Source organism: Bison bison, unplaced genomic scaffold, assembly GCF_000754665.1.
Source record: "Bison bison bison isolate TAMUID 2011002044 unplaced genomic scaffold, Bison_UMD1.0 scf7180017864116, whole genome shotgun sequence".
NCBI classification, from domain to species: Eukaryota; Metazoa; Chordata; class Mammalia; order Artiodactyla; family Bovidae; genus Bison; species Bison bison.
The window spans coordinates 204,475-215,464 of NW_011494688.1; the positions used below are offsets into that span (position 1 = coordinate 204,475).

Below are 10,990 nucleotides of genomic sequence, written 5' to 3' on the forward strand. Positions count from 1 at the left end.
TTATTTATTATCTTTTGAAACATTCTGACTTGAGGGGAATGATTTTATTACCTTGCTTTCCATGTCACATTATGCATCACATTTATTATGAACTGTAATCAGACTTTTCACATTTGAAAATTACTAGCAGTAAATTAATCAAAATCACTTTCAGTTTCTATCATTTACAGATGTTTATTTTCCTCAGATACTTGCCTGCAAGTTCTATTATCAGGTTCAGGCCAGGGTTTGTGTCTTCAGCAAAGAATACTCTCAAGAGTCCCATGGTAAAAGCCCAGATATTTTAAATAATTGACATTTCAAAGAACAGACTCTTGGATATAGGCGTTTAATGACACCAGTGGGCTGAGTCAAGACTTATAGAATTTTAGTCCAGAAGCAGACAATTTTATGCTACTGCTAACCCAGGATCAAGTGGAACAAGAATTAATTAGAGTCCATACTAAATGGACTGAAAAGTGAAATTTTACAATATTGCTTTACTGTTGTTATTGTTGTTGTCATTGTTTTAAGGAGTTTGGGAATAGGCTATTTATTTGGCCACACTTGTAGGGATGTGGGATCTTAGTTCCCCAATCAGAGATCATACCTGTGATACCTGCATTGGAAACACGGAGTCTTAACCACTGGTCTGCTAGGGAAGTCCCCTGAAATATTGTTGTTTAAATGGTCTATCTTCTGGATCTATAAGAAAATCCCTTCTCTTTATGCTTCAACTACTTTTTTTCTGATACAATTTAGAAGATTCTTGTATGAACTTTATTGTGCCTATCTTTGCATGAAATGTTCCCTTGGTATCTTTAATCTTCTTGAACATATCTCTAGTCTTTCCCATTTTATTGTTTTCCTCTTTTTCTTTGCATTGATCACTGAGGAAGGCTTTCTTATCTCTCCTTGCTATTCTTTGGAACTGTGCATTCCGATGGGTATATTCTTTCCTTTTCTCCTTTGCCCTTCACTTTTCTTTTCTCAGCTATTTGTAAGGCCTCCTCAGACAACCATTCTGCAATTTTGGATTTCTTTTCCTTGCAGATGGTCTTGATCACTGCCTCCTGAACAATGTCACTAACCTCCGTCCATAGTTCTTCAGGCACTCTGTCTATCCGATCTAATCCCTTGAATCTATTTGCCACTTCCACTGTATAATCTTAATGGATTTGATTTAGGTCATACCTGAATGGTCTAGTGGTTTTCCCTACTTTCTTCAATTTAAGTCTGAATTTGGCAATAAGGATTTCATGATCCTAGCCAGAGTCAGCTCCTGGTCTTGTTTTGCTGACTGTATAGAGCTTCTCCATCTTTGGCTGCAAAGAACATAATCAATCTGATTTCAGTATTGACCATCTGGTCATGTCCATGTGTAGAGCAGTCTCTTGTGCTGCTGGAAGAGAGTGTTTGCTATGACCAGTGTGTTCTCCTGGCAAAACTCTGTTAACCTTTGCCTTGCTTCATTTGGTACTCCAAGGCCAAACTTACCTGTTACTCCAGGTATTTCTTGATTTCCTACTTTTGCATTCCAGTCCCCTATGATGAAAAGGATGTCTATTGGGGGTGTTAGTTCTAAAAGGTCTTGTAGGTCTTCACAGAACCATTCAACTTCAGCTTTTTCAGCATTACTGGTTGGGGAATGGATTTGCATTACTGTGATATTGAATGGTTTGCCTTGGAGCCAAACAGAGCCCATTCTGTCATTTTTGAGATTTCATCCAAGTACTGCATTTCGGACTCTTTTGTTGACTATGATGGTTACTCCATCTCTTCTAAGGGATTCTTGCCCACAGTAGTAAATACAATGGTCATCTGAATTAAATTCATCCATTCCAGTCTATTTTAGCTCACTGATTCCTAAAATATTGATGTTCACTCTTGCCATCGCCTGTTTGACCACTTCCGGTTTACCTTGATTCATGGACATAGCATTCCAGGTTCCTATGCAATATTGTTTTGTACAGCATCAGACTTTACTTCCATCACCAGTCACATCCACAACTGGGTGCTTTTTTACTTTGGCTCCGTCTCCTCATTCTTTCTGGGGTTAATTCTCTACTCTTCTCCAATAGCATATTGGGCACCTACCAACCTGGGCAGTTCATCTTTCAGTGTTCTATCCTTTTGCCTTTTCATACTGTTCATGGGGTTCTCAAGGCAAGAATACTGAAGTGGTTTGCCATTCCCTTCTCCAGTGGACCACGTTTTGTCAGAACTCTCCACAGTTGATCGTGGGTGACCCTACTCAGCATGGCTCATAGTTTCATTGAGTGAGACAAGGCTGTACTCCATGTGATCAGTTTGATTAGTTTTCTGTGATTGTGGTTTTCATTGTGTCTGCCCTCTGACAGATAAGGATAAGAAGCTTATGGAAGCTTCCTGATGGGTGAGACTGACTGTGGGGGACACTGGGTCTTATTCTGATGGGCGGGGCCATGCTCAGTAAATCTTTAATTCAATTTTCTGTTGATGAGAAATGCTGGACTGGATGAAGCACAAGCTGGAATTAATATTGCTGGGAAAAATATCAATAACCTCAGATATGCAGATGACACCACACTTAACGGCAGAAAGAGAAGAACTAAAGAGCCTCTTGAGGAAAGTGAAAGAGGAGAGTCAAAAAGTTGGCTTAAAACTCAATATTAAGAAAACTAAGATCATGGCATCTGGTCCAATTACTTCATGGAAAATTGATGGAGAAACAATGAAAACAATGAGAGACTTTATTTTTTTTTTACATTGGGGGGCTCCAAAATCACTGCAGATGGTGACTGCAGTCATGAAATTAAAAGAAGTTTGCTCCTTGGAAGCAAAGCTATGACCAACCTAAAGAGCATATTAAAAAGCAGAGACATTAGTTTGCCAACAAAAGTCTATATAGTCAAAGCTACAGTTTTTCCAGTCCTCATGTATGGATGTGAGAGTTGGACCATAAAGAAAGCCTAGTGCCAAAGAATTGATGTTTTGAACTGTGGTGTTGGAGAAGATTCTTACAAGTCCCTTGGACTGCAAGGAATTCCAACCAGTCAATCCTAAAGGAAATCAGTCCTGAATATTCATTGGAAAGACTGATGCTGAAGCTGAATCTCCAATACTTTGGCCACTTGATGGGAAGAACTGACTCTTTGGAAAAGACTCTGATGCTGGGAAAGATTGAAGGCAGGAGGATAATGGGACAACAGAAGTAGAGATGGTTGGATGGCATTACTGACTCGATGGACATGAGTTTGAGCAAGCTCTGGGAGTTGGTGACAGACAGGAAGGCCTGGTGTGCTGCAGTCCATGGGGTCGCAAAGAGTCGGACACGACTGTGTGACTGAACTGAACTGTATGAACTGTTTTTTATTATTTTCAGTATTCCTGATGCTCTGGCATTTCAGGCCACAGTGACTGAGGAAAGACTGTCTCTCCCAGGGCTTACCAATTCTTAGGTAGAGCAAGCAAAAGAAGTGACTTGCCCTGGAGCATGCCTTTCATATTCAAACTGACAATCCAGAGTTCAGACTCTCAACTACCTCTTCAATCTGCTTTATGTGTTCCAAGAAGGAATATTCCTCTGTCCTAAGTATCCCAGGGCCTGGTACCAGACCACTAGAAAGAATTCCTATACCTCAGAGTCCACTGAAATTATTAAAATCAGCCAATTTCAAGATTGCTTACTCTGCCTTGCCTTGTTTTCCCAATAAAAGCAATAATAAAGTCTCCTGCCCATGCTGTCCCCTTGCACCATCTTCCTTTGGACCAATTTTGGTGTTTTCCTACATGGCTTGGCATGACACGGCATGCCTGTCTCCTTAAGAACAATGAATAGGAACTTTTCCAAATGGCAGTCTTGATCTGTTCTGTAGGCTTCCTTACACCTGAACAATAATAAAACCTACATTTAAAAACCATTTTTTATATAAGCTGAAATATTTTAAAATGATATTTGAGTCTTACTGACTCCCATAGTTCAGAAACTCATACCAAATGTCCTTAACATTCAATGGCAAAAGGGTTATCTTATATATTCAATAATAATGTCTTCCTTTTTACCAGAATATAATCGGAGAAATCTACTACCTAAATAACATCTTGCCTAGAATGTCATATTGAGAATGATGCTCCTTGGATCAGGTAGGAACTGAAGTGGCTTTATTATGGAGTCAATACCTACAAAGGGCTCTTAGGATAACTGCCCTGCTATCTAGTTTACAGGATCCAGCCTTATAGATGGTGAAGGACCATCACCTCCTGGCAGGCCAGGAACCTAGTTACTTTGGGAGCTTCAATAAAAGAAGAACTTACACAAATGCATAAGTACTGCAAATGAAATAAAGTGGAAAGAATTTGTTGAACTTGATTTCCTTGCCTTAGGAATGCAAATAATAGAGGCATTAAAAGTCCAATCTGAGATTCCTTATAAAAACCTTCAAAGAGAAGTTAATTTTGTAATTATTCAAAACTATGTCTCTAGATTTTGCAAAGTATGTAAGAAAACCGAAGTGAGAGTGAAAGCGAAAGTGCAAGTCGCTCAGTTGTGTCTGCTCAGTTGTGTCTGACTCTTTGCAACCCCATGTCCATGGAATTCTCCAGGCCAGAATACTGGAGTGGGTAGCCTTTTCCTTCTCCAGGGGATCTTTCCAATCCAGGAATTGAACCCAGGTATCCTGCATTGCAGGCAGATTCTTTACCAGCTGAGCCACAAGGGAAACCCAAGAGCACTGGAGTGGACAGCCTACTCCTTCTCCAGGGGATCTTCCCGACCCAGGAATGGAACCAGGGTCTCCTGCATTGCAGGTGGATTCTTTACCAACTAGAAAACCTATGTGGGAATTACCACTTCTGCTACACATCAGTGAATAATAAAGCCATAGCTAATGCACTAGGCCTACCTTATGGTCAAGGTTAGTCTTTCTTTGATATTATCATGATCACAAGGAAGAAGGAGAGAGGGAGGGAGAGAGAGAATATAAGGAAAAATTATAAAGACTTCGAAATATAGCAGATATTCTGGCCAGCTCATCCATCTGGATAATCTCTGCTTTTTTTTTTTTCCTACATCTAGGCTATTTTACAAGGTTACAAAGACAAAAATTAGCTTGTAGAAACCAATGACAATGCAAATAATTTCTCTCTATAGAAATTGTATTTGTGATCACAGAAAAGCAGTTGATTATCACCCTATAGATATTGCAAGTTTTGCCAATTCTGTGTACATCAATAAATTTATCTCAGCAATCCTTGTCAGACTATAAATGTGCAATACTTTGCACTTTGTTTTTAAGTGGTTGTAAATATCTTATTGATTTCCTCATTAATTCATGATTTAAATAAAATTTTTGACACATCTCTATTTCATATCTGTGTAAGAGACATGATTATATCCTCTTTTGAAACATGACTTTTTATAACTGAATAAAGATATGCTATTTTATAGAACAAATATATATATACCATTTTACAAAAAATTATTTATGTAATCATATACATGAAATGTGTGTGTGTGTGTGTGTGTGTGCATGCTAAGTTGCTTTAGTCATGTCTGTCTGTTTGCAGCCCTACGGACTGTAGCCTGTCAGGCTCCTCTGTCCATGGGATCCTCCAGGCAAGAATACTGGAGTGGGTTGCTGTGCTCTCCTCCAGGGGATCTTTCCAACCCAGGGATTGACTCCCATCTCTTATGTCTCTTGCATTGGCCGGTGGGTTCTTTACCATTAGCGCCACCTGGGAAGCCCCACGTGTGTGTGTGTGTGTGTGTGTGTGTGTGTGTGTGTGCAAACAGCTGTGAGCCATTCAAAGAATAATACTGAGTGACTGAGTGCCAAAGATCCAAAGATAGCCAAGACTGACTCACTGACCTCAAGGAGCCTAAGTCCTAGTGGACCTAACATTCAAACAATGTTTGTCTAGCTTATGTGACCAACATCACAAAGCTTTCAGGCAGAGAGGAAAAACACACTGACAAAAATCTCTCCAAAGTAATCCTTCCTCAATAACTAATTATTGCTTAGGAGTATAATATATCACCAAAGGGAAAAAAATTCAGAGTGAAATAATAGGTTTTATATAAAAAGGGGGTAAGTAAATTGCTAGACTCATACTTGGAAGTTCTGGGTATCTCTTGTTAGAAACATTGTGCTTTTATGAAAAAGAGTTTCCACTCAAGTTCTTCCAAGTCTGACACAAGAGGTTATGTAATCCCTCTAAACTTTTGTTTTTCCATTTGTAAAAAAAGATAATAATAACCATTTCACGAGGTTGTCATAAAAATGGTACATGCCTGTAACATAGTAAATGCTTAAATAGGTGTTAGCTGATTTTATTAATAATATCATTTATTGATGCTCAGTTCTTGATCTGTACTCAATGTTAAATGTATCTCTCCAAAGTAAATGTGAAGAATGAAATCTGTTTCAAGTTTCTCTAAAATATGGAAGACCTAAAATTATATTACTGAAGTTTTCTTCGTTATTAGGGGGGAAAAAAATCTCATTGTGTACACAGAGATCTTAGGAATGAATTGGAAATTCTACCTGCAGTCCAGGATTCCAACGCTGTATTATCAGAGAAGACTACACAAGTCTCTCTTTCTCCTAGAGTCTTCCTGTGCGTGAGCAACAAACTTGGAATGACGTGCCGTTAGCACCTTATTACAAACGACAATTGGGTAATTTCTACCAGGCCAGACTATAGGATGACAAGAAAGAGGGCATTCAAGGAGAGATGGCTGGGTACTCAAAGCCCACAGTGTTGAAGGTGATCCTTAGTAGGAGATTCAAGGTCGGAGGTTACCCAGAACCAGACTCTGCCGGCAGCCCTTTGAGCGCCTGTGTCCTCCGCGGCACCACACGCCTAAACAAACAAGTGGTGTGTGTGTCCAGCAGTGGGCAGGGTCTCAAGTTCACCATAACTCCAATGGTATCTCACGCTTAACCTTGCCCTACAACTCAACTCAAATTCAGAAAATCACCACAGTTTCATGAATGCAGAGGGCATTTCATCTCACCGCAAAACTGACTAAATAAGAGGTCACAATGCCAAAAAAGAAGAGATAAAAATCACAAGGCCAATAAGAAAAGTACAAGATCAAATGAAGTGCCCCGCCAAAGTTGTTCTAACAGAGATCACCTGGAGCCTATTTACTAGGTAGGACTGGACTTCAAGTTATTGTATACTTAACGTATTACACTGAGAGCCTCCCACATCATATTCAATGTCAATAGCTTAGTGTTAAAAAAAAAAAAAAACAAAAGTCACATTAATGAAGCACTTATGTCTCCAAAACTGCGTTAGGCATATTACAAGTACAATCTTAAGGCTGGGCCCACTAACCTCCCAGTAAGATTAAAATGGGTTATATTCATCTCTTTTTATAAGAGAGAATAAGTTATTTGAGGGGTTTTAAGAGTTTTAAAAATCATAAATTTTTTGCTACCTCCCTTTACAACTAGAAAAATGAACTAAATAAACAAATATGTGTATGTAGATAAAATGAATTACTTGAATCAAGTTGGACAGATGCTTCATTCATAAATGTAAATATTTGCTGACCTCAAAGAACCAGATTCTCCACACATATTAAAACAGCCACAAACATTGCTTCAGTGTTTTTCCAAAGCCACTAAACTGCAGCCTAAGAAGAATGGCTCTAGATAACCCTGGGACTTTTGATCTACTGAGAAGAGTCTCCAAGTTTGGGGCCATTGTTTCCTGTCCTGGGTAAGTGAAGATCACTGGAGATCCTCCTCCACTCTCCCTGGCAAAGACAGCAGCAGCTCCTCTCAATCAAAGTCCAGTATTTAAGAGCAGCAGTTTGAAAGGGCGCTTAATGAGCAGACTGCCCAGCACAGAGCGCTATTAATACCCACGGAAGGGGAGCATGCCTGTGGCCCAGGTCGCTGGTGCCCAATGACAAGTCAAGCTAATCACTGCCTACAAAAGAACGCGCTCAGACCTTCACTACAACCGTGCTCTCGCCAGAGACACACCCAGCCAGGCAAAGGTGCCCGAGAAGGTGGAGGCTGCTACCTGACTTTCTCCGTGGCTCCTCCCGTTCTCCGCCTTGAAGATGGACTTGGGTTTCCGCGACTTGAAGTTGCCCATGGTGGGGCGCAGCACGTCCAGCCGTGGGGGCTGCTCTACATGCTGCGGCTCAATGGGCGGCGGCGCGGGCTCCTCTAGCGGAGGCCTGGCGTCGGGGTAATTCTCTTTATTGTCTTCATCTCTAGAATAGGAAAGACTCAGTTAGAAAGCACGGAAGAGTCTAATAATCCGCCCTGGGAAAGAGGCTGGCGATACCCACTGCTGTTCATTTACAGGGTACTCAGCAAACTTTCTAGTGTAGACTGTTTCAGAGGGGCTGAACGTCACTTTTTAGAAGACGCCACACTCCCTTCCAGTCTTTGCTAGTGGGTACATTTTCCATAGCTGTAGCTTTGTACTTGCTATTGTATTTGCTTCCCTTTTTCACTTCAATATGGTTTCACATATGTCATATTTTTCTTTCACAATAATAATGTGAGATATCCCGGTTAGCTATGATCACCCCAACTTTATAGATTAAGACTCTAAACCTCTCTGATTAAATAAGGTGCCAAACTGAAGGGCTAATTCACTCAGACCTGGAGTGGGCCCTCAGTCTCTCACGCATGAGTCCTTGGCTCAGGGTGTTGATGGGTTGCTCCTCCCTGGCAAGTCTTCAGTCATCTTACAACTTTCAGAGGCATTTAAAAGTTTAACTAGAGGGGCTTCCCTGGTGGTCCAGTGGTTGAGAGTCCGCCTTGCAGGGCAGGGGACACAGGTCTGATTTCTCGTCAGAGAACTAGGACCCCATATGTGGCAGAGCAACCAAGCTCTGAGCTGCAACCACTGAGGCCAGGCAGTTGGGGCCCACACACCACAACAGGAGAGCCTGTATGCTACAGCGGAAGATCCCACACGCCACAACTAAGACCCGATGCTGCCTGATTAATTCGTTCACTAAAGATAAATTATAAAAAAGTTTAACTAGAATCTATTTTAATAAGATACATACAACCTCAATAGAATATAAGACAAGGGCCAAATTTCACCCAACCAAGCCACCTATTTAAACAACACTTTCGATGCAAAGCCAAAGACCCCAGTGTCTTGGTTCTGTTGGTGTGGAATGGCTGGAGAAGACTGACTGGGCTGGCATTACCTGCACATACTCAGTACTAGGAGAGCACTCTTCATGTTCAGCCATCAATCAAATTCAATACAACATCATCCCGCCATTTCAATTTCCTCAAACACAGTGATGTAATAACACTATTAAGTCATTTGTCCCTCTTAAATCTAGATGTATTTTAGAATTCAGCAACTACCACAGCCAAATGGAGCATTCCCCTTACACCGGCGGTCCCCAATCTTTTTGGCACCAGGAACCAGTTTTGTGGAAAACCATTTTTCCATGGACAAGGTAGGGGGATGGCTCACGCAGTGCTGTGAGCAATGGAGAGCTAGGGAACTGAGCAGCAGATGAAGCTTCATGCTTGCTCACTCACCTCCTGCTGTGTGGCCTGGGTTCCTAACAGGCCAGGAACCCAATCTGTGGCCCAGAGGTTTTGGGGACTCCTGCTTTATTTGGGTTCATTGTCCTGAACCCACTGGCAGCCATTTGTTATGGGTCATGTGATTCTGTAGGACTGGCCACTTCCCCCTGGGGATGTTTTCCCCTCTTGTTCACTGACCAGAAATAGCCATAAAAAGAGATTTTGGCAAGGTCAGCTAGGAAACACTTCCATGAGTGTTTCCTCACCTCATGGAAGTGTTTCCTCATGGCTCAAGAATATGTTGAGCCAAGAGAAAAGCCAAGAGAAAAGACCAGCAAATGAAAGATTTCTATGCCCTCTGCTCAGGATGTCTTTTTACAAATAAAATATTAAACTAAATAAAATGCTACCAGCAGGATGAGCTGTCCAGCTAGTCCCTGGGAGAAGAGCAAAGAAAACATGGGGGTGGGAGGTCTGGAACATGGCCAGGGTGCATGCAGTTGGGCAAGATGTGGAAATAAAATTATGTGAAAGAGTTAAACTTAAGCTTCAGGACAAACTTAGTAAAGGAAAGGTAAAGGAAAAGGTAAAGGAAAATCCAACAGGTGAAATAATTCTTCATGTTAGGTCAGTTCAATTGTGTCCAACTCTTTGCAACTTCTGCCAGTAACACTGGTTACTATTTTCCCTTGAGATCATTTACAATTAAAAAAAATTATAAGTCAATAATAGGTTTGGAAACCAGTATCAAACTATGAATTTGAAATAAATGTCTCTAGTTCATTTGAAATACCTGTCTCTCCCTAGAGACAAATACTACACATCTACATACTCTATGTTCTTGGGTAAGCAACAAAAGAAGGAAGAGCAGCTTTTACCATAACCTAAATGTTTCTTAAAGAGATGGGAATACCAGACCACCTGACCTGCCTCCTGAGAAATAATGCATGCAGGTCAAGAAGCAACTGTTAGAATTGTATATGGAACAACAAACTAGTTCCAAATTGGGAAAGGAGCACATCAAGGCTGTATATTGTTAGGCTGCTTATTTAACTTATATGCAGAGTACATCATGAGAAATGCTGGGCTGGATGAAGCACAAACTGGAATCAAGATCACCAGGAGAAATATCAATAACCTCAGATATGCAGATAACACCACCCTTATGGCAGAAAGTGAAGAACTAAAGAGCCTCTTAAGGAAAGTGAAAGAGGAGAGTGAAAAAGTTGGCTTAAAACTCAACATTCAGAAAACTAAGATCATGGCATCCAGTCCCATCACTTCATGGCAAATAGATGGGGAAACAGTGGTAACAGTGGCAGACTTTATTTTGGGGGACTCCAAAATCACTGCAGATGGTGACTGCAACCTTGAAATTAAAAGAAGCTTGCTCCCTGGAAGAAAACCTATAACCAACCTAGACAGCATATTAAAAAGCAGAGACATTACTTTGCCAACAAAGGTCTGTCTAGTCAAAGCTATGGTTTTTCCAGTAGTCATGTATC

The 10,990-nt window shown here is 40.9% G+C and overlaps 1 protein-coding gene across 9 annotated transcripts in view; it reads right to left on the reverse strand.

Moving 5' to 3' along the window:
- FAM13C (family with sequence similarity 13, member C) overlaps window positions 1-10,990 on the reverse strand; it is a 262,431-nt gene that overhangs the window by 115,234 nt on the left and 136,207 nt on the right. For all 9 annotated transcript variants that reach the window (XM_010839377.1, XM_010839379.1, XM_010839380.1 and 6 more), the window contains one exon: window positions 7,999-8,194. In XM_010839377.1, the coding sequence (XP_010837679.1) occupies window positions 7,999-8,194 (196 nt within the window). The remainder of the gene's footprint in view (window positions 1-7,998; window positions 8,195-10,990) is intronic.